This window comes from Lontra canadensis, unplaced genomic scaffold (assembly GCF_010015895.1).
Source record: "Lontra canadensis isolate GAN:19392208 unplaced genomic scaffold, GSC_riverotter_1.0 scaffold9, whole genome shotgun sequence".
In the NCBI taxonomy this organism is placed as follows: domain Eukaryota; kingdom Metazoa; phylum Chordata; class Mammalia; order Carnivora; family Mustelidae; genus Lontra; species Lontra canadensis.
In genome coordinates, this window is record NW_022631003.1 from 16,796,293 (window position 1) to 16,821,040 (window position 24,748).

General features: G+C 38.0%; 1 protein-coding gene across 1 annotated transcript in view; it reads left to right on the forward strand.

Annotated features, from left to right (window-relative positions):
* KLRG1 (killer cell lectin like receptor G1) overlaps window positions 1-24,748 on the forward strand; it is a 71,239-nt gene that overhangs the window by 15,737 nt on the left and 30,754 nt on the right. The window contains exons 2-3 of the mRNA XM_032854937.1: window positions 8,222-8,326; window positions 10,702-10,871. Coding sequence (XP_032710828.1) covers window positions 10,752-10,871 — 120 coding nt within the window. The 5' untranslated portion in view covers window positions 8,222-8,326; window positions 10,702-10,751. The remainder of the gene's footprint in view (window positions 1-8,221; window positions 8,327-10,701; window positions 10,872-24,748) is intronic.

Here is a 24,748-nt window from a genome sequence, read left to right on the forward strand (position 1 = left end):
GGGATGTCAATTAGTATAGCCACTACAGAACAGTTTGGGGGCCCCTGAAAACATCAAAAATGGAACTACAACTATATCAACAATGGAACTCCCAACAACCTCACTTACGGTTATATATCCAAAGGAAATAAAATCACTATTTTGTAGAGATATCCACACTGCCATGTTCATTGCAGCATTATTCATAGTAATCCTAATACAGAAACAAACTTAATGTCTGTGGATAGGTAAGGAAAAAAAATATTTTTATACACTGTATATATGAGAATATATATAGAACAGAAAATTATTCAGCCTTAAAAGAAGAAAGAAATCCTGCTATCTGCAACAACATAGATGAAACTAGAGGATATTATCTATGTCAAATAAGCCAGACCAGAAAGACAAATTTTGCATGATCTCACTATGGGATCTAAAAAAACGAAGAAAAGGAAAAAAATGTTGAACTCATAGTAACAGAGTAGAAAGGTCATTAACAGAGGCTAGTGAATGGGGGAGAGGGGAGATACTGATCAAAGAGTACAAGCTTTCAGTGACAAGGTGAATAAGCTCTGGAGACCTAATGTACATACAGCATGGTGACTGTACTTGATGGTAATGTATTAACAAGAGAGTGGATAAACAAACTGGTCTGGTCTATGCATAGGTTGGAATATATTCGGGATAAGAAAGAATGAATTACTGATACACACTTCAACATGGATGAGTTTCCTTCTATGAAAGACTTGGGATAGATACAAACTAATCTATGGTGACAGAAGGCAGATCAGTGGAGGCCTAGAGAAAGGGGAATGGGAGAGGCAGAAGGGCAGTAGTAGAGTACACAAGTAAATTTTCAGGGGTGACAGATATATTTATTTTCTAGATTGTGGTAATAGTTTCACTGATGCATGCATATATGTTAATTGTACCTCAGTAGAGCTATTAAAAAATAATATATACTTGAGGGGCCTCTGGCTGGCTCAGCCACAGCGTGTGACTTTTGATCTTGGGGTTGTGAGTTCAAGCCCCATGTTAGGTGTGGCAACCTACTTAAAAAAACAAAAACTTGAAATTTGTTAAGAGAGTAGATTTAAGGGCACCTGGATGGCTCAGTTGGTTAAATGTGTTAAGTGTCTGCCTTTGGGTCAGGTCATGATCCCACGGCCCTGGGATTGAGTCCCAGGTCAGGCTCCCTGCTCAGTGAGAGCCTGTTTTTCTCTCTCCCTCTCCCTCTGCCTACCACTCCTCCTGCTTGTGCTCTCTCTCTCTGTCAAATAAATAAATAATAAATAAAATCTTAAAAAAAAAAAGAGCGTAGATTTCAGGTGTTCTCATCATACCCCCACACCCCCACACAGAGACGGTAACTGTTGGAAGTGTTGAATATGTAAATTAGTTTGTGGTAATCGTTTCACAATGTGTACTTACATCAAAAGTTCCACATTAAATGCTTTAAATAGATACATTTTTCCCAAATTAATTAACATATACTGTATTATTAGTTTCAGAGGTAGAATTCAGTGATTCATCAGTTGTGTATAACACCCAATGGTCATTGCTTCAAGTGCTCTCCTTCATGCCCATCACCCAATTATCCCTTACCCCCTACGAACCTCCTTCCAGCAACCCTTAGTTTGTTCCCCATAATTAAGAGTCTCTTATGGTTTGCCTCCATCTCTGTTTTCCTCTTATTTTATTTGTCCTTCCCTTCCCCTTCATCCGTTTGTTTTCTCAAATTCCACATATGAGTGAAATCATACAGTATTTGTCTTTCTCAGACTCATTTCGCTTAGCATAATACCCACCAGTTCCACCCACGTCATTGCAAATGGCAAGATTTCATTTTTTTTGATGGCTGAGTAATAAATATATACAACTTTAATTAAAAGTGCATGCAGATAAAAACCAGTTAGTATGAAGTCATAGTTCTTTTTTATTCCTGAGTTATACTCCAATACTATTATTTATTTTCTTGCTTTAATTGTTTCATTTTTAGCTGTTGGGAGTTTTGTCAGCTTGGTTCCTGTGTCCTTCTGACATGCCCTCATCTTTTTTTTTTAAGTTTTTGAGTACTTCCTCATTTTCTAGCACTAAAAGACTAAAAGGTGCCCCAGACTCATCTTGGGTTTTTTTGTGCCCTGACCCTAGATTTAGTCATTTCCTCAAGAAGTTCTGGTTCTTATGCTGTTGCCACTGCCTCCTCCTACTCTTCTTTCTTCTTCTTCTTCTTCTTCAGTCATCTTAACTGTTTTTAAGTGTACAGTTCAGCAGTGTTAATTATAATTATGGCCTTAATGTTTGTGACCCTTCCATCCTCAAAGTCATTTGTTGAAACCTTAACCTCCAGTGTGGCTTCGTTCGTTCTTTTGTGATGGGACCTCTAAATGTTACAGGATTTTTGTCCCCTCAGTGCCCAGGTTCTTGGTCATGCCATTTTGAAGAATGAAGAGGTAGATCAGACGGAGAGTGGTGGGCAGCAAAGTTTATTGAGCAAGAGTTTAAAGCTCCTGTGGGGAGGGGGGCATTGAGTGGGTTGCCTCCAGAGTTTCCAAGTTTAGGGCTTTTTTTTTTTTTTTTAAAGTTTAGAGCTTTTTATGAACTCTTTTGCTGAACTATCTTAAGCAATCAGGTTGTGCTGAGTCATGCCAATTAGGGCTTTGGTTACGGATCTGTCTACCTACTAGGTTAATGTCTCTGTGCAGATACTCTTTTTTTGCTGATGTCTGGGGGCTTATGGCTTCACTGCCCCTTGCCCGTGATATTGACAAATGCTTTTGTGGTTGTCTTATTTTAGGACATTTTGCAGAAGTCATTTCTGCAAAGGCTGCAAAGCAGAATGCTAGCGCAGTCCTGTCTAAACTGCAAAACAGGATGTCAGTGCTGTTTTATCTCAGCTGTCCTGACTCCATATTTTCTTTCTGGGGACTCTGGCCCTGACTATCTAACTGTCCAACTAAGTCCTAACATAAGGAAGTAACTGAAGTTATATGAGGTCTTGATGCAGGGGTCCTGATCTGATAGAATTAGTGTCCTTATAAGATGAGTCCCCAGAGAGCTTGCTCGCTCTCTTCCTGTACACGTGCACCGAGGAAGGGCCATGGGAGACCACAGTGAGAAGGCCACTGTAACCCAATGGGGGAGTTCTCAGCAGATACCAACCCTGCAGGCAGCTTCATCTTGGACTTCCAGTGTCCAAAACTGTGAGCAAATAAATTTCTGTTGCTTAAGCTACCCCAGCCTAGGAGATTTTGTTATGGCTCTCTAAGCAGACTGATACATGTTCATTCACCTTGTTGTACAACAGAGCTCCAGAAGTTTCTCATCTTGCAGCACTGAAACTATAACCATTAAATAACTCCCTGTTCTTCCTGCTCCCCAGCTCCAGCAATCTCTGTTCTATTTTGTTTCTATGAATTGACTACTTTAGATACCTCATATATGTGGAATCATAGAGTATTTGTGTGTGTGTGGGGATGGGCTTATTTCATTTATCATAACGTCTTCCAGGTTCCTCCATGTTGTAGAGTGTGACCCAATTTTCTTCCTTTTTAAGATTGAATAATATCCCATTTTATGTTAGACCACATTTTGTCTCTGTTGTCTTCTTTTTAAGGGCATCAAAATTTGTTCGTTGGGACAGCTAAATTACTGGTAGATCTTTTTGGTTCTGTCAGGCTTTATTTATTTTTTTTTCTCTGTTCACACTGGTCAACACTGCCTCACGTTGGGTCTCTAATCAGCTGTCGGCCCTGCTGGAGGCCATCTCAGTGGGGATGGGGGCTGCTAGGGGCTTGTCCTCTGCCTGTGCAGCCTAGCTCTTAGCCAAGGAGCGTGGTGAATTCCCATGCTGTTTTTTGGATACCTCTCTCTGCAGTCTCTTGTCAGTTACCCTGCCCTGCAAACCCCAGGCACATAAACAGCTCAAAACTTGCACCTGCCTCCTGAGCTTGGTGAGACTGCTGCTCTTAGAATTCAGTTTCCTGCCAAGATGGGATCAGGAGGGAGACAAACCGTAAGAGACTCTTAATCTCACAAAACAAACTGAGGGTTGCTGGGGGTAGGGGTGTAGGGAGAGGGTGGTAGGGTTATGAACATTGGGGAGGGTATGTGCTATGGTGAGTGCTGTGAAGTGTGTAAACCTGGTGATTCACATACCTGTACCCCTGGGGCTAATAGTATGTTAGATGTTTATAAAAAAATAAAAAAATAATTAAAAAAAAAAAAGAATTCAGTTTCCTGCTTTGGGCCAGAAAGTGACCCTGGGTAGTGTAATGCCAGGGTGATGCTGGTGCTCATCTTTGCATGTTTCATTCTCTCAGGGATTGCTGTGCTGCCTGTACGTCTGTGCCTGAAAACAGTTGCTTATGTATTTTGTCATATATAGTTCTTTTTTTTTTTTTTTAAAGAATGTATTTAGTCATTACAGAGAGAGAGCACAAGCAGGGGGACTAGCAGGCAGAGGGAGAAACTAGCAGGCAGAGGGAGAAACTTGCTCCCTACAGAGCAAGGAGCCCGATGCAGGACTTGATCCCAGGACTCCGGGATCATGACCTGATCTAAAGGCAGAAGCTTCAACTAAGCCACCCGGCCATCCCCATATATAGTTTTTTGGTTGAAGAGCAAATCCAGTCTTACTCTGTCATGGTGGGAAGCAGTACTATACTAGTTTTTTTTTTTTTTTAATTTTTAAACTTTTATTATTATTTTTAAAGTTATCTCTGGGGGGCTCAAAGCCCCTCAAAGGGGCTCAAACTCATGACCCTGAGATCATGAGTCGCATGCTTTACCAACTGAGCAGCCAGTTGCCCCGGAGCTCTACTAGTTTTTATTAGTATGCTCTCCCTGCTTTTCATCTCTTTCCTGTCTTGAACTTATGTAGATTTTAATTCCGTTTCTGTTTTCCTTACTTTAACTACTTATTAACGTTTCACCTATTAGAAATACATTATTCACCCTTTAGTATGTATTTATTTAATTTGTTCTCCTTATAGCTGTCTTTGCATATAAAAGTAAAGGAACAGGGGCTCCTGGGTGGCTCAGTGGTTTAAAGCCTCTGCCTTCAGCTCAGGTCATGGTCCCCAGGTTCTGGGACCGAGCCCCGCATCAGGCTCTCTGCTTGGCTGGGAGCCTGCTTCCCTTCCTCTCTCTCTGCTGACTTGTGATCTTTGTCTGTCAAATAAATAAATAAAATATTTAAAAAAAAATAAAGGAACAAGGAGAGAAAATTTAATGGAATTTCTGACCCAATGAAGTGTAAAGATTAGAACACAATCGGGAAGATATTTGGGGGAATGTAGGGGTACACCACATTCACAAAACCTATATCAGGGAAATAGTTCATTTTTCCCATGATGCCAGGCACATGCAACCAATAGTCAATTTCTCTTGTCATATATCACTAACCAAAAGCTCTAAGAAACGATGAAAACGGTCCCATTTGGCATGCATCTATTTTCTCAAAAGGAAACAAAGCACATATAAAATCTGAGATAAATTCATAGCTAAGAACACTGTCATTTTTATTCCAGTTTCTATAATTGAAATTGCTGGACTTCAGAGAAACTTTTCCTTGTTAAATAGACTGGGTGAGGTGGGAATCAATATGCACTTAATGAATATCTAGAGAGTGCTGAGGCAGAAAAAAAATCATAGTTTAGAATATTAATTTCTATTTATTTATTTATTTATTAAAGATTTTATTCATTTATTTGAGAGAGAGAGAGAATGAGAGAGAGAGCATGAGAAGGGGAAGGTTCAGAGGGAGAAGCAGACTCCCTTCCAAGCAGGGAGCCTGATGTGGGACTGGATCCCAGGATTCCAGGATCATGACCTAAACCGAAGGCAGTCGCTTAACCAACTGAGCCATCTAGGCTCCCCTAGAATATTAATTTCTTAATCAGCTGCAGATTTTGAGCCATTTCCTGAAAAACTGCTTCTGTCTTTATCATACTGGGCCATTTGAAAAAAAAAACAAAAACAAAACAAAAAAAAACCCAACTTGAAAACCTTCAAATTTCCTGCTCGCGGTTGAGACATCGGGTTGTTCCCTCACTGACATATGTCTCTTCACACTTCTGTAATTTTACTCTCTCAACTGAATGCGAATGATATTAGATGGAGATAATGGACAATGTTATTTATTCTACATTTCCATTGTCGACTGAACCTCAAACCCAGAATGATTGCAGACCACAGCAAAAAGGTGAGTTAATCAGGTTAGTGTGCAAAACAATGCACAGTGCCCATAGACTAAGAGATGAATGGAAGGTAGAATAAGTTTGGAGTAGAGGATGCAGAAAAATGATGGTAACTTGAAGGAATACATCTGGTTCAGTTTGAAGTCCAGACTGGGGGTATGAAAATCTGGTATACAGTCATGGATCTGCTCTTAGTTCTTAGGTAAAGTCTTTTCTAACTGTTCACTTCTAAGGTCTCATCTATGAAACCCAAGCTAAGGCTGCTTAAATTCTAAATATCTCTGTTTTTCTGATTTTGAAATCGGGAGAAAGACACCAGTAACTTTGCTAATGGATGATAGTAAGTTTGTCAGAAAAGAAACTGATTCACGTTCTCTAGGTTTCCCTCCCACAGTACTGTACGGGAGTGTGACGGGAGTAGGAAGAAGGCATTAAGAATATTACAAATAAGTATTCCCAGTGACTCTTTGGGGATTTGAGGATGAAAAAGATATTTTTACATGGAGCCCTGAAAAAAACGCTTTCTGGGATAGACACATTATAGTATAAGAGCCAAAATTAATATTTGTTTTTTTATCTTAGGCAATACACTCCCATAAAGTATGTTCTTTAGGGCGACTTCATCAGCTTTCTCTCTTCTGCTACATAATCTTATTATTATAATTTTTAGTGTTGTTCTTTGAAAGCAATACTATAATTCGCTACGTCATTCTGGTACATTTGGACATTTATTTATTTATTATTATTATTTTTTAAAGATTTTATTTATTTATTTGACAGACACAGATTACAAGTAGGCAGAGAGGCAGGCAGAGAGAGAGAGGGAGAAGCAAGCTCCCTGCTGAGCAGAGAGCCCGATGCGGGGCTTGATCCCAGGACCCTGGGATCATGACCTGAGCCGAAGGCAGAGGCTTTAACCCACTGAGCCACCCAGGCGCCCCTGGACATTTATTTATTTCCATTACTCTAATTTATATGGCATTGGATATTTTCATTTATATGTAGATTTCTTTTGGTTTAAATCTGTACCAATTTCTAAGGAATAAGAACGTTAAGTTAAAGGAATCGACATTCTAAAGTTTAAGGGCAGGGTCACAGAGGTGTTGGTAAGTTGGAACTTGAATATAATTATTTTGATTTCTAGGCAAGTAGTTTTTTATTTATATACAGTCCACATTGCCCATTCTTGTTTGCTGCCAGTATGCTCATTTCTACCCCAGTTTTCCAGGGTACTATATTTGGGAAAAGGAAAATAGACTAGGAGCTTTAAAATTACATTAAAAATCTCTTTAGAAAATTATTACATGTTTGTTATGGAAAATAGGGAACATATGAAAGCAGATAAAAGAAAATAAAAATCACTAATAATTTTACAACAATGTGGTGATTATTACTGTTACTATTTTGATCTATTTTTGCTTGTCTATGCAATGTACTGTATGTACTCTACTAAAAGCCTTTTAATATGTATATTTCTAAAGTAAATTTAAAAAAAAATTTAAAATTTCACAAATTGTGGTTACACAAATGCAATTAAGTTTTGGCACCTCTTTTCATTTTGCGTAACATCTAAAATAATTTATTTCATTAAATATTTTACTATAGTGAAAATGTATTTTCTTTCTTTTTTTTTTTAAGATTTTATTTATTTATTTGTCAGAGCGAGAGCTCACAAGCAGGGGGAGCGGCAGGCAGAGGGAGAAGCAGGCCCATCACTGAGCAAGGAGCCTGATGCAGGACCGATCCCAGTACTCTGGGATCACAACCAACCAGAAGGTAGATGCTTAACCAACTGAGCCATCCAGGTGTCCCAAGAAAAAAGTATTCTTAACTCGATAAATATAGGATGTTTCCTGATAAAGATGTGGGTTGTCACTCTAGACTTTAGAGCAAATCCCTAATATCTAGCAAGGAAAATTTTAGGGCCTAGGTCTCAGTTCTCACTAGGCCAAATTTGTTCAAGACTCCAGATATCCTTTGCCTTTTCTTGTCCTTCAACTTTTATTCTAACTCAGGATTTTGTTTGGATTCTCTTCTTGCAGTTTCTTCTTCCAGGTTCCCTCTCTCATACCAGGTGGCAATAGGTTTGGGACTTCTGAACATCATTTTTGTATGTCTCCTGCTTGTCCAATGGATTCACTGCCAGGGTAAGTATTAACTTAAGTCAAAATCTTTTGTTTTGCCTCTTTAAAAAAAAAAGTTTACTTATTTAAGTAAATTCTACACTCAGTGTGGGGCTCGAACTCATGATCTGAGATCAAGAGTTGCATGCTCTTCTGACAGAACCAGCCAAGTATCCCTAATTTACCTATATTGTGTTATAAAAGCAATATAATATAACAGAAAATTTGAAAAATGAAAATGCCAACGAAATAAATCATCACTTGTACACAACATTTCCTGACTGTCACCTCCTAGTCTTTGACTACATGCATTGTAGAAGTATTTGTTCTTTTAACAAAGACTATCAAGTCCTCTAAAATCTTCCCCACCTTTTTTTTTTTTTAAGGTAAGACTGGTATAGTTCTAATCATTGGATGCTTATAATTCATATATTGCTTTTTAATTATATTATGTCATAAACACTTTCCTAATACCATATTTATTATGATAATAAAGTTAAAATTGTACTATTTATGTATTGTATTTAACTTTTCACATAATAGATATATCAAATTTTAATTAAATATATTCTGATTTTTTTTCAGCTAGAGTGCTTTCACAATGTTTGAAGTGAAATTTTCTAGATTTAATTCTTCTAGGTCATTAACTATGATGATCCAGAAAGCACTCGGTTTATTGTTTCACAATCCAGAGTCCTGACTTAAGTTTATGTTATCTGAAGATGATTGTTAGTGACAGATGATTGTTTTACAGACTTTATTCATTAGGACTCTAATCCTAACCTAAGGGTTCAGCCCTAGGACCTCTACCTCAGACCCAAATCCTTTGACAGAAAGAGACTTCAAGAAAGTTGGGAATTTCTCATTCAGGCTGGGTAATGTCACAGTTGTATGGAAAAAGCATAAATTTATAAAGTGCCAACTTTGTAGCTTAATCTCCAGAACCCTATATTGGTCCCATGTCAAGCCACAGAAAAGCTGCCTAATTTTGACATTTTAAAAAAAAGACTGCCTTTGCTTTTTAACCCCCAAATCTAGATTAGGTATATAACCTATTATGCAGTCATATATCCACACGTGCTCATTTGCTATAATGGCTCCTGTGTGCCTGTTGTGAAATTGTGCCTGTGAGGAGTTTATACAAATATGTTTTATGAAAGTACAAAATCAATAGAATTATGGAATCTTGGCTGAAATGACCTTGAAAGCTTATTAGGTTTCCTTTCATTTTCACAGAACTATAATCCACCCATTTTTAAAAAAGATTTTAGTTATTTGTTTGAGAGAGAGTGAGCACAAGGCAGGGAGAGGGACAGAGGGAGAGGGAGAGGCAGACTTCCTGTTGAGCAGGGACCTCAACGTGGAGCTTATTCCCAGGACCCCAAGATCATGACCTGAGCTGAAGACAGATGTTTAAGGCAGACATTTAACTGACTGAGCCATGGAGGCACCCCCTCCCCACTTTTAAAAGATATAATCTGGCCATTTTAACCTTTTTTTTTTTTTAAATATTTATTTATTTATTTATTTGACAGACAGAGATCACGAGTAGACAGAGAGAGGGAAGCAGACTCCCCGCTGAGCAAAGAGCCAGACGTGGGGTTAAATCCTAGGACCCTGAGATCATGACCTGAGCCGAAGGCAGAGGCTTAACCCACTGAGCCACCCAGGTGCCCCTAATCTGGCCATTTTAAAGGAGTGAGAATGTTCTGTATTTAAAAGAGCCCTGTGAAGAAATTACATCACTTCTGACTTCAGCATCTGATATCTTTGTCAGAAATTTTTCTTCGATAAATTATTTTTGCTGAAGTGTATGTAAGTCTTTTATCTAATATCTAATGATAACAATCACATTTGTGATAAATGATAAAACACTCTAGTTAAGTTTGCTTTTTCTAGTTTCTGTCCTTTTCTTCTTTTGCATTATCATGTGGTATCAAGTTAAGGTTGGACATTTTGGAAGATTTGGCCTGATTTCAGCGATGTATATTATGCAGTTACACAGTGTGTGCACTAAAACTACATAGACAATGGGCAGATACATATAATGCAGATGCTTAGTTATTTTATCGGGTATGAATACAGCAGATGTGCATAAGGATCTCTAGCACAAGTGATGTACTCTGTCCACGGTCCTCCGCCAGGCTGTATCCATTTCCTGACCTGCTTTAGTCCTAGTCACATGCTTCAGTGGTGGAACACACAGGAGTAGTGAGAGAGCTGGACATCATGAAGATTTTATTTCGAGGCCAGGCATTATTGTGCCTTTCTCTAAACCTCAGTCTGAAAAGTGGTAGGGCAGGGAAGACTGGGCAACCTCCATGCTCTATTTATCTCCCATTTCATTTCCAAGACTTAGTGGTCCATAAAGATGTGAACCAGGTCCTCTTCCTTTCCAGGTTCCAGTCGTACTAGTTGTGCCAGTTGTTGCAGTTGTCCAGACCTCTTTATGAAGAATGGTAACTACTGTTATTACTTCTCAATGGAGAAAAAAGACTGGAACTCTAGCCTGGAATTCTGCCTGGATAAAGATTCACATCTCCTTGAGTTCACAGACAGACAGGAAATGGTAAACATAAACATTTAGCAGATGGTTGTTTTGTTGGTGAATGCTGTTCCAATGTATTGTGTATTCTCTTTTGAGGAACAAAAGGAACACTCTTCTCCTTTCCTATCCTTCTCTTTCCTCTTTCCCTTCCTTCCTCCCCCTCTACCCCTGCTCCTTCCCTCCTTCCTACTCCTTACTCTTTCTCTGCTTGACCCAGCAGCCCTCAGGTATGGAATCCTAGATGTTTGCATACTCCTGTATGTGTGTCTATGTGTGTGCTGGAGGTGGAAGGATGGTGACTATTACAGATAGGAATTAGGCCTGAAATACAGGTCTAATGAAAAGAAAGCATTAGAGCCAAAAACATACGGGTCCAACAACAATGAGATAGCAGATTCCTGTGCAACAGCTGGTGGAATTTGGGAGGGAGCAGAAGAGAGAGATATCATGGGAACAAAGAGACTGTGGCAAGGGCTTCAGTGCCTTTTTCAGTGATTTCCCTTCATTTATTGGAATCCAGTAAGTTCTAGGCTAGGAAACATTTGGGTTGAGTAGGGCATGAGGAGGAAGCAGTTCCGGAGAGCTGGAAAAGAAGAAAGGAAAGTTGTGTGTGTGTGTGTGTGTGTGTGTGTGAGAGAGAGAGAGAGAGAGAGAGAGAGGGAGATTATACTCTCCTTGCAGGGCTAATCTGGTGGGGTCCACTTCCTATACGCCTCTCAGATCATTCCTTTCCATCCAGCAGTCTCTTGGAGGAGAGCTCTTTATTAATCCTAGAGCATCTCAAGGGATTGATATCCTGAGATAAGGTACAAAAATCAAATTCTAACTTATCAGTGTAAATAATGTATACAAAGAAAATAAATCCTAGTTAGGTTTTTAGTGCTAATTTCATGTTGATTTTTTTGTGTGTTGATATTGTTTTACGTGTTCTCTTTTGGGTAGAATTAAGTCATAGAGAACAGTTTATTAAGAACTAAACTATAACTTGTTATTTTCAATGACGTGGTTGGAACTAAAGGGTATTATACTAAGCAAAATAAGTCAATCAGAGAAAGACAATTATCCTATGGTCTCACTGATACGTGGAATTTGAGAAACAAGGCATAGGATCATAGGGGGAGACAGAAAAAAATATAACAAGATGAAACCAGAAAGGGAGACAAATCATAAGAGACTCTTAATCCCAGGAAACAAACTGAGGGTTGCTGGAAGGGAGGCAGGCAGGGAGCTGGGGTGGCTGGGCGATGGACATTGGGGTGGGTATGTGCTATGGTGAGCTCTGTGAATTGTGTAAGACTGATGAATCACAGGCCTGTACCCCCTGAAACAAATAATACATTATATGTTAATAATAATAATAAAAAAGAGAAGGATAAGGAAGAAAAAAAAAAGAAACTATAACGATTATAACAACATTGTATGGTGACAGATGTTAACTACTTTTGTAGCATTGTGTACCCAGAGTTTTCCACACTACATTCTACATCTGAAATGAATGTAACATTGTGTGTCAACTATACTTCAATTAAAAAAAAAAAAAGAACTCAATTATATTAGCATTCTTTGGGGAAATTCAGAGAAGTAACTACTCTAAAGCGGATGAAGAGAACATATAGTCCCTAAATTGTGCAACTTTCTATTTTAAGAAAAGATTAAAGCATCTAGATTTCTTGTTTTCTGTCGAAAGAGGAATAGTCATTCCTTTGAAATTCTTTTTTTTCCCCTAAAGATTTATTTATTTATTTGACAGAGACACAGCAAGAGGGAACACAAGTAGGTGAAATGGGAGAGAGAGAAGCAGGCTTCCCGCTGAGCAGGGAGCCCAATGCAGGGCTCGATCCCAGAAGCCTGGAATCATGACCTGAGCCGAAGGCAGACACTTGACTAAGGCACCCAGGTGCCCCCATTCCTTTGAAATTCTGCATAGAATCTAATTCCAAATCAGTCTGTCCCTGTTACTTCCTTTTCTTTTATGCCTTCCCTAAACTAGATGATAGGATGCATTGGGATCTATTCGTTAGATATGTGAGATCTTGGTTTTGTGGCATCTGATCATAATAGCCTTGCTTTCTGGACCTTTTGCAGCAACTTCTGTTCTCACTCTGATATATCCGCGTCTGAAGACTTGAGCTGACCAACGTCAATAGCAGAAGTGAGCCAAGAGCTTGAAACATTGCAGGAACCATGCTGATAAACAGAGTAGTGAGTCGTAATGCCAGACAATGCCAGAGGCAGTGTGGTGTAGCAGCTATTATTACAAATGAGGCTGTGTGCTAATAAGAAGGGAGGAGGACAGGGGCTAATGCTCAGAATATCCGGGGCTTGGGATATTTCTGATTCTCAGCGCTTCCCCAAAGGAATGGAGCGGTATTAGAGGGATTTTTGTCTGTCTTTCTTTACTTTCCCTGAGTCTTTCCTCTGCTGTCGAGTAAGCTGAACAGTTAGTTTGGCTGCATTTCCAAAACCTGTTTATTTTCTCATAAGGCCCCTTGGTTCAAGGTGATGCTGGAGAGGGTAGAATGCCCCTGAGAGATTTAATAGCAGTCAGATGTGTTTCGCTTCTGACCTTCCTAGGGAATTTTGCTCTATTCTCAGGTCTAATTCTTTTTCTTGCCCCTAGCTTTTGTCAGATTCTATAGCACTGGCTTGACTTCTGTCTGATCTGCTGAGCCTCCTGTACTAGCGACATTATTCTTTTGTTCTCAAGGCAAGATTTATATTTTATTTTAAGGTATGCCTGATATTCCTAGTGTCATACTTCGGACCCAACAGCTGCTAGAGGGGCATACGGGTCTATTAAGGTGGAAAGTTTTCAAACTGGGATTCCACTGGTGGAGAACACTTCTAGAGAATTAGTTTGCTATATGCAAAGGTCAACATTTTAAAGTCACTCACAGAAATATTGTACTTGATGGCTTCCAGATACATCTTGCACATGCTGAAAACTGAGATGACTTTTCCCATTAATGGTCTGCTGTGCTTTTTTTATTCATGTTTAAAAAATTATTTGAAGTTGAAATCTGGAATGTACCTTATAGGATTTAAATCTATTTAAAGAGTGAGATGCTCACTTATTATCTTTTTTTCTATCTTGGGACTTAAATATTTATTTTATTTTTGAGAAAATAATAAAATTGGAAATTGAATCACTCCGTTATTTCTTCAGTTTTCTGTTTACATGATGGCATTGACTCTGTTGTTTTTCTTGCTCTTTTGAAATTTATCTTTAGATCTTTAGGTATATTCAAGTTCTTGATTTTTGTTGCCATGTTTTTCTGTTAGGCTCAGTTCATTTAGGATGTTAGCATTTGCTTTTAGGGTTTTTTTGTTGTTTTGTTTTGGGTTATTTTTAGCTGCACCCTCCGCTAGCTCACAAGAACCAGCCCCTTGCGGCTCTGCCCTTCTCTTAACCTTTGTTATAGTTGTTGGTAAGTCATCTTAAAATACACCCTTGTTGATCAGAAAGTTCCCCATGGAAATACTTTGGTTTCTTTAAAGCTATTCCAATGCTCCTCACCCTGTGACATCTTTCTTCCTTATCATAATCATTATATCACCAGGCTCTTGTTTTAACAACCTCTCATTCAGCCTTAATCCTCTTCCCTATCAGAGTTTATGACTTTGGGATTGTCCCTATCTTCCTCCTGAACTTTTGCTATTGGCTTTTCTTTGTTTTTAGGATTTACATCTAAACATAATCAGGGCTTCCTTCTTTGGATACTACAATACAAACACTATGGTAAGGTGGTCACTTTCCCCCATATTTTAAGTAACAGAAAGGGCTTTTTTTGGTGTCTTTGAGACAGTCACAAGTTGGTTTTTACTACCTAGCTTTACTAGCTACGTGAACTCGAGAAATTTTCTTACCCTCTGTGACTCTCAGTTTCCTCAGGTATGAAGTAGAGAAAGTTTTTTCCAGAATTATTATGATATTAAATGAGAAAATCTGTGTGGAATTTCCTTTAACATATAGGAATCACTTAATTTTAGTTTTTCTTCTTTTCCACTTTAATTCTCCTTGTCACTCAAAATGAAGCCTAGAGTCAAAATAACTTGCTTTTCTCTTATGTCTCCCAACATGTGAAATTTCAACAAATATGTATCACAAAATAAATTATGACTTGTCGAAAGCATTTTTGTTATGAGGATATCTGAAATATGTTAGAAGATTCAAAGAAATGCCTGGAAACAAAGGGTGATGGTAGGAGAACTGTTGAACTCTGGAGTTGTTATAGGCTGATAATGTCTATGTTTTTGTCACCTTTCCCTCATAAACAGAACAAGCAGCAGCTGTGACCTTCACACAAAAATTGTAGGTGTGGTAGATAGGTTAAGATATCTCTCAGTATCTTTTTTTTGGTTAACATTTTACAGAATTGTGGTAAAATATATGCAAAACATAAAACGTACCATTTTAACAATTTGCAAGTGTACAATTAAGTGGCATTAAGTATAGTCACATTGTTTTTCAACTGTCACCACTGTTCCTTTCCAGAACATTTTCTTCATCCCAAACCAAAACTCTGTACCCATTAAACACTTAACTCCCCATTTCCCCCTTCTCCCAACCCCTGGTAACCACTGTTCTACTTTTTGTGTCTCTGAATTTGCCTATTACGTCCTTTTGTATCTGGCTTATCTCACTGACCATGTTTTCAAGGTCCATTCATGCTGTAACACGTATCAGAATTTCATTCCTTTCTATGGCTGAATAATAGTCAATTACATGGATATATCACATTGTGTTTATCCATTCATTTGTCAATGGACAGTCTCACTGTCTTTTAAAGAGAGTTCTCTGGTTTACACAGCAAGTCTTAATTTATTTTTAGTATTGTGCACATTCACAAAATTATAGGGAACATTCATATCAATATTAAACTCTAGTAATTTGTAGCCTGTCAAATTTTCCTTTGATATATTTTAATGTATCTGCATGTTTTCATACGATACTAATTGCTGTCTGTAAACTATAAGGTATCTGAAAGTCTGGAAACATAGGATAAACTTATTTTTAAATAGTATATTAGTTACATTTTCAAGTAATATGCTCCATATGTTGTTACTCAATCTCTAGATATGTTTTTAGGCAAAATTCCTCTAAATTTAAAACAATAGATCCCAATTGATTTTAGATATTATGGGTGATCTGTATTATACTTTTTTTTTTTAATAACTACATCCATTGCTTTAAATATCTTACATGAAAAGGTGTCCAGAGATTGAAGAAAAATAAATTAATGATATTATTTAGAAATATAACAGATACATTTATAACAGATATATATATATTTAAAAATATATTTATCCTATGTTTCCAGGTTTTTTGGACACCTTATATTTATGTTCTGCTTTCATCATATTACATTGTTTCCTTACTGTTTTTTCCAAACATTTAAAAATTATTGTAGGTATTTATTTTTTATGGCTCTGTATTATTCTATTATTGCTTATCTATTTTTCTTACCTTAGACAACATTTTTCTTATTTCTAATTATTATTCATTTAAAGCATATTTATATGAATTATTTCTCTTGAAGTCATTTTTTAAGGATATAGTTCCTAAGATCAGATGAGCCAGTTGAAGATATGACCAAGTAACTTTGACATATTATTAGTTTATTTCCATAAGGATTGAAATAACTTAGATATATCCTGTAAGCCATGTTAGTTTGGTAGTTTAAGGAGTATGTTCTATGCCTTAATAATATTTAAGTTATGATTTAAAAATATTACTTGCAAAGGTATGTGGGTATATAAGCATAAATACTGATCTAAAAAAAAGAAAGAAAAAGAAAGAAAAATATATCTGATTTTATCTGTTTGAGCTCTGTCTTCATTTTGCTTTTAGGTTTTGCATTTTTTCTCTCTAAAATAAGACCAAACATCACAAACTCTAAAGTAAATACAACAAACCCGAGTCCTTTTGTTTATACCCTCTCTGGAGGATGAAGATTCTGAGTCAACACCCTTGTTTATGCTTTTGTGCTGCTTCTACATACACACACACACACGCACACGCACACACACACAGTTCATGAGTACACAGAGCATTGATAATTACAGTCTGGTTTTGAGGTTTATTCTGAATGGGATAATAAAATTTTCACTCTCCAGCCTCACCAGTGAGAAGTGGTAAACTGGTCTGATCATGTGACTTAAAATTGTGTGGGTTGAGAGAGTAGTAAATTAGTGCAGGGTTGGCATTTGTATTCGGGCACAATCTAATCCCAGCTCCTCAGACTCTACCTGAGGGTTTTTTTTTTTTTTTTTTAAAGATTTTTATTTATTTATCTGACAGAGATCACAGGCAGGCAGAGAGAGAGAGGAGGAAGCAGGCTCCCCGCTGAGCAGAGAGCCTGATTCGGGGCTCGATCCCAAGACTCTGGGATCATGACCTGAGCCGAAGACAGAGGCTTAACCCACTGAGCCACCCAGGCGCCCCTCTACCTGAGGTTTTTGAGCAAGTCTTTGCTCATTTCTGTGCTTTATCAGATATCCCTCTACCTTTGAAATAAAGGGAAGATGTTTTTCTTGCCATGTCCAGAGGAATGAGGACAAACTAATTTTTTCCATTTTAAATAATCCTTTAAAGCAACTTGGTTAAAAACTGCATGAAAAGTTTCAAGCTATTCTGGAAATTAAGACATCATTTCATCTCTCTTACCCTTCCCTGACTCTTCAGTTTACCTCCCTACCCCCAACATATATAAGTAAGTACTCCATGGGGGTAAAGTAAAAAGGGCAGAGCACTTGTGTTCAAAGGTTTTAATTTCTTGTGGCACAAGACTTGTCTTTATATCCCTTAATTCTGTAAATATTATTAAATAATATTAGATAATTAAATAATTTCATATATTTTCATAGGTAGTGGGGATATAGTAGTAATAAAAAATTCTTGCTATTGTGGTGCTTACATTTTAATCAGAGGAAAGACATACAACAAACAAGTAAATAAATGTGGTGATATATGTTTTGAAGAAAATGAAACAGTGTGATAGTGAATGTAGGTACTACTTTAGATTGACCAGCAAGGAAGGCCTCTCTAAGGAGGCAACACTTGAGATGAGACCTAGGCCTGAATGACAGCCATGTAAAAATCTAGGGAAAGGGTATTCCAGGCAGAGGGAAAAGCTATGTAAAGACCCTAAAGTAAAATGACCTTGTTATGTTAAAAGAACAGAAAGAAGGCTCACGTGACTGGAAGCTAGTAAGTGAATAAATGGTTGGCAGGCTCTAGATCATGTAAAATCTTGTAATACATAGTAATGATTTTATTCTATGTGAAAGAGGAAACCATCAGGCAGCATTAATCAGGGGCACAGTATGATTGTATTTATTACTAGAAGGAGAGAGCCTGATATAACGCAAAAGTTTAGTCCTGGGAGAGAAAACTTGGATGCTTATTCAGTATGGAGCCTTGGGTAAGCCCTTTCACCCACGTGAACTTGTTACTCTTCTGGGAAGAAGAGGATGATGACACCTGTGTATATTTTGGCTTTTTTTTTTTTTTTAAATTTCAAGTTTTTATTTAAGTTCTAGTTAGCACATATGGTAAAATTGGTTTCAGTTGTGGATTTTAGTGACTCATCACTTACATATAACACCCAGTGCTCGTCAGTAACAAGTGCCTTGGTTAATACCCCTGATCCATTTAGTTCATCCTCCCCCCATCTTCCTCCATCAACCCTCAGTTTGTTCTCTACAGATTGAATCTCTTATGGTTTGCTTTTCTCTCTATTTTCCTTCCCCTATGTCTATCTATTTTGTTTCTTAAATTCCACATATTAGTGAAATCATACGGTATTTGTCTTTCTCTGACTGACTTATTTTGCTGAGCATAGTACCCTCTAGTTCCATCCACATCATTGCAAATGGCAAGACTTCGTTCCTTTTTTGATGGCTGAGTAATATTCCATTGTATGTATATACCACATCTTCTTTATCCATTCATTAGTGGATGGACGTTTGGGCTCTTTCCATAAGTGAGCTATTGTTGATAATGTTGCTATAAACTTCAGGGTGCCTGTGCCCCTTTGAATCAGTATTTTTGTATCCTTTGGGTAGATATCCAGTAGTATAATTGTTAGAGAATAGGGTAGTACTATTTTTAACTTTCTGAGGAACCTCCATACTGTTTCCCAGAGTGCCTGCCCCAGTTTGCATTTTCCCACCAACAGTGTAGGACGGTTCCCTATTCTCCACATCCTCACCACCATCTGTTGTTTCCCATGTTGTTAATTTTGGTCACTCTGACTGGTGTGAGGTGGTATCTTATCATGGCTTTGATTTGTATTTTCCTGATGATGAGTGATGTTGAACATCTTTTCATATGTCTACATTAGCCTTCTGCATGTTCTCTTTGGAAAAGTGTTAATGTCTTCTGCCCATTTCTTAACTGGATTGTTTTTTGAGTGTTGAGTTTGATAAGTTCTTTATATGTTTTGGATACTAACCCTTTGTCAAATATGTCATTTGCAAATATCTTCTCCCATTATGTAGATTGTCATTTGGTATCATTGATTGTCTCCTTCTCTGTGCAGAAGCTTTTTTATCCTGATGAAGTCCCAATAGTTCATTTTTTTCCCTTGTTTCCCTTGCTTCCAGAGTTGTGTCTAGTAAGAAGTTGCTATGGCTGAGGTCAAAGAGGTTGCTGCCTGTGTTCTCCTCTGGGATTTTGATGGTTTTCTGTCTCACATTTAGGTCTTTCGTCCATTTTGAATTTATTTTTGTGTATGGAATAGGAAAGTGGTTCAGTTTCAATTCTTCTCCATGTTGCTGTCCAGTTTTTCAACACCATTTGTTGAAGAGACTTTTTTCTATTGGTTATTCTTTTCTGCTTTGTTGAAGATTAGTTGACCATAGAGTTGAGGGTCCATTTCTGGGTTCTCTATTCTGTTCCATTGATCTATGTGTCTGTTTTTGTGCTAGTACCATGCTATCTTGATGATCACAGCTTTGTAATATAGCTTGAAGTCTAGAATTGTGATGCTTCCAGCTTTGCTTTTCTTTTTCAAGATTGCTGTGGCTATTCGGGGTCTTTTGTGGTTCCATACAAATTTTAGGATTGTTTGCTCAGTAACAAATGCTGGTGGTATTTTGATAGGGATTGCATCGAATGGGTAGGTTGCTCTGGGTAGCATAGACATTTTAACAATATTTGTTCTTCCAATCCATGAGCGTGGAATATTTTTCCATTTGTTTGTGTCTTCAACTACTTTCATAAGTGTTTTATAGTTTTCAGAGTACGATCTTTTACCACTTTGGTTAGGTTTATTCCTAGATATCTTACGGTTTTTAGTGCAATTGTAAACGGGATCGATTCCTTGATTTCTCTTTCAGCTGCTTTGTTATTGTATATAGAAATGCAACAGATTTCTGTATATTGATTTTATAGCCTGTGACTGTTAAATTTGTGTATCAGTTCTAGTAATTTTGGGTGGAGTCTTTTGGGTTTTCTACATAGAGTTTCATGTCATATGTAAGTGAAAGTTTGACTTCTTCTTTGCCAATTTGGATGCCCTTTAATTTCTTTTTGTTGTCTGATTGCGGAGACTAAGACTTGTAATTCTATGTTAAATAATGATGGTGAGAGTGGACATCTCTGTCTTGTTCCTGACTGTAGAGGAAAAGCTCTCAGTTTTCCCCATTCAGGATGGTATTCGCTGTGGGCCTTTTATATATGGCCTTTATGATGTTAAGATGTGCTCCCTCTATCCCTATTTTGTTGAGGGTTTCTGTCAAGAATGGATGCTGTATTTTGTCAAATGCTTTTTCTGCATCTATTGAGAGGATCATATGGTTCTTATCCTTTCTTTTATTAATGTGGTATGTCATGTTGATTGATTTGCAAGTATTGAACCACCCCTGCAACCCAGGAATAAATCCCCCTTGATCATGGTGAATAATTCTTTTAAGGTACTGTTCAATTCCATTTGCTAGTATCTTGTTGAGGATTTTTGCATCCATGTTAATCAGGCTTATTGGCTTGTAATTCTCCTTTTTAGTGGGGTCTTTGGTTTTGGAATCAAGGTGATGCTCGCCTCCTAGAAGGAGTTCAGAAGTTTTCCTTCCATTTCTATTTTTTGGAACAGTTTGAGAAGAATAGGTATTAACTCTTCTCTAAATGTCTGATAGAATTCCCCTGGGAAGCCATCTGGCCCTGGACTTTTATCTGTTGGGAGATTTTTGATTACAGATTCAATTGCTTTGATGGTTATGGGTCTATTCAAATTTGCTATTTCTTACTGTTTCAGTTTTGGTATTGGTAGTTTGTATGTTTCTAGGAATTTATCCATTTCTTCCTGATTGCCCCTTTTGTTGCCATATAATTTTTCATAATATCTTCTTATAATTGTTTATAATTCTGTGGTGTTGGTTGTGATCTCTCTTCTTTCACTGGTGGTTTTATTTATTTGGGCCCTTTCTCTCTCACTCTCTTTTCTTAAATAAAAATCTGTTTTTTTTTTTTAAGATTTTTATTTATTTATCAGAGAGAGAGAGAGTACAAGCAGGAGGAGCAACAGAAAGAGCAGGCAGAAGGAGAAGCAGGCTCCCCGCTGAGCAGGGAGCTTGATGAGGGACTCAATCCCAGGACCCTGAGATGGTGACCTGAGCCAAAGACAGGTGCTTAACCAGCTGAGCCACCCAGGCACCCTCTCTTTCTTTTTCATATGTCTGATTAGGGGTTTATCAATTTGATTAATTCTTTCAAAGAACCAGCTCTTTTTGTTGATCTGTTCTGTTTTTGTTTTTGTTGTTTGTTTCTATATTATTTATTTCTGCTCTAACCTTTATTAAAATTTTCCTTCTTCTGCTGGTGTTAGGTTTTATTTGCTGTTCCTTTTCTATCTCCTTTCGGTATAGGGTTAGGTTGTGTATTTGATACTTTTCTTGCTTCTTGAGGTAGGCTTGTATTGCTACATATTTTCCTTTTATGACCACCTTTGCTGCATCCCAGAGGTTTTGGACTGTTGTGTTTTCATTTTCATTTGTTTCCATGCATTTTTAAATTTCTTCCTTTATTTCCTGGTTAACCCATTTGTTCTTTAGTAAGATGTTCTTTAATCTCTATGTATTTGTGGTCTTTCCAAATTTTTTCCTGTGGTTGACTTCAGGTTTTAGAGTGTTGTGGCCTGAAAATACACATAGTATGATCTCACTGTTTTTGTACGTGTTGAGGGCTGACTTGGGACCTAGAATGTGATCTTTTCTGGAGAATGTTCTATATGCATTAGGAAAAAAAAGTGTATTCTGCTGCTTTAGGATAAAAAGTTCTGAATATGTCTGTTAAGTCCGTCGGATCCATTGTGTCATTCAAAGCCATTGTTTCCTTGTTAATTTCCTGCTTAGATGATCTGTCTATTGCCGTAAGTGGGGTGTTAAAGTCCCCTTCTATTATTGTGTTATTATCAATGAGTTTCTTTTAAAAAAAAAATATTTTATTTATTTATTTGAGAGAGAGTGCGCATGAGTGGGGGGAAGGACGGGGGTGGGGGTGGGAGAGAGAATCAGACTCCCTGTTGAGCAGGGAGCCTGATGTGGGCCTTTCCCAGGACCCTGGGATCATGACCTACACTGAAGGCAGACACTTAACTGACTGAGTCACATAGGCACCCCATCAATGAGTTTCTTTATGTCTATTATTAATTGGTTTATATATTTGGGTTATCCCAAGTTGGGGGCATGTATATTTATAATTGTGAGATCTTGTTGGATAGACCCCTTAATTATGATATAGTGCCTTCTTCCTCTCTTGTTACAGTCTTTGGTTTAAAATATAGTTTGTCTGATGTAAGTATGGCTACTCTGGTTTTCTTTTGATTTCCATTAGAATGATAGAAGTTTCTCCATGCCTTCACTTTCAATCTGGAGATGTCTTTAGGTCTAAAACGAGTCTTTTGTAAGCAAAATATAGATGGGTCTTGTTTTTTTAATCCATTCTGATACCCTTTATCTTTTGATTGGAGCATTTAGTCCATTTACATTTAGAGTAATTTAGAGTAAGAATTTAGAGTAATTCTTTAGATAAGAATTTAGTGCCATTGTATTACCTATAAAGTTGCTGTTTCTGGAGATTTTTTTCTGTTCCTTTCTGGTCTTTGTTGCTTTTGGTCTTTCTTTCCCACTTAAGGGGTCTCCTTTAATATTTCTTGCAGGACTGGGTTAGTGGTGATGAAACTCTTTTACCTTTTGTTTATCTAGGAAGCTCTTTATCTCTACTTCTATTCAGAATGTCGGCCTTGCAGGATGAAGTGTTCTTGACTGCATATTTTTCCCATTCAGCACATTGAATATATCATGCCACTTTCTTGTGGCCTGCCAGGTTTCTGTGGAGAGAGCTATTGCTAATTTGATTTATCTTCCCTTGTAGGTTAGGTATTTCTTTTCTCTTGCTGCTTTCAGGATTCTTTCTTTATCTCTATATTTTGCAAATTGTACTATGATATGTCTTGGTATTGGCCAGCTTTTGTTGAATTTGATGGGAATTCTCTGTGCTTCCTGGATTTGGATGACAGTTTCCTTTCCTAGATTAGGGAAGTTCTCAGCTATAATTTGCTCAAATAAACTTTCTGCCATCTTTCCCTCTCTTCTTCTAGGACTCCTGTGATACAAATTTTATTATGCTTTATGGAGTCGCTGAATTCCTTAAGTCTACATTCATGATCCATGAATCATGAGTCTTTTTTTTCTTTCCCTCTTCTCTTCAGCTTCATTATTTTCCATAATTATATCTTCCATATCGCTGATTAGTTCCTCTGCTTTGTCCATCCTTGTCATTGCATCCAGTCAGTTTTGCATCTAGGTGATAGCATTTTTAATTTTTAAATTTTTAAAAAATAATTTGCTTGTTTGTTTGTTTGTTTGATACACAGAGAGAACATGCACAAACAAGGGAAGTGGTGGGCGGAGGGAAAGGGATGAGCCCTGTGAGGGGCTTGATCCCAGGACCCTGGGATCATGACCTAAGCCAAAGGCAGATGCTTAACCAAATGAGCCATCCAGGCACCACTCAGTTATAGCATTTTTTTATTTTGGCCTGACAAGTTTTTAGTTATTTTATCTCTATGGAAAGGTATTCTCTAGTGTCTTCTATGCTTTTCTTAAGCCCAGCTAGTATACTTAGGCTTGTTGTTTTAAGTTCTGGTTCAGACATATTATTAGTTCCCTGGTCATCACTTCTTCCTGTTCTTTCTTTTGGGGTGAATTCCTCTGTCTTGTCATTTTGGGTAGGTCACTGTTTTTTCTGTGTTAGAAAGCCTCTTATGTTTCCTGCTCCTGAGAATAATGGCTATATTAAGAGGTCCTATACTGTTCCAGGCCTGGTGCTTTAGGATGTGTTTCACAGTATGCACTCTGTTTTTCTGTTTTGGCTGCTTTATCCCTCTGGTCAGTCCTCTGCAGTCTCCTCTCTTGTGTTCCTAGCTTCCATCAGACCCTGCCCTCATGCTCTCTGTGACTGAGCCATCTGCCCACCGCATGACACAGTACTCCTGTATTTTCTGTCATGCTCATGGCTAGGTTTCAAAACTCCAAATTTTAGGGATCCAGAGCAGTGCAGAGTGGTGATGATCCTCTGGGGGAGGGTCTTGCCATGCTGCAGCTGGTGTCCATTAGTCCCAGAAAAGCAGTGACATGATTGTGCAGTGGCTTGGAGTTTATGGTAAAGTGTAGCAAAAGCGGGCACCAGGGTATGCTGCTCTCAGTGGTGTCTCTGTTCCTATGCTAATGAACGGGGCAGCATGCTAGTGTCCATGAGCTCTTTTGACCCCTGAGAGGCCATGCTGCCTCTCCCAAATGCACTCCAAGAAGGGGAACTCTCTCTTCCAGTGCAACCTAGGGGATCCTCAAACCATGCTGTCTGGTCCCAGGTCTCTGCTTTCCTTCCCCACGGAAGC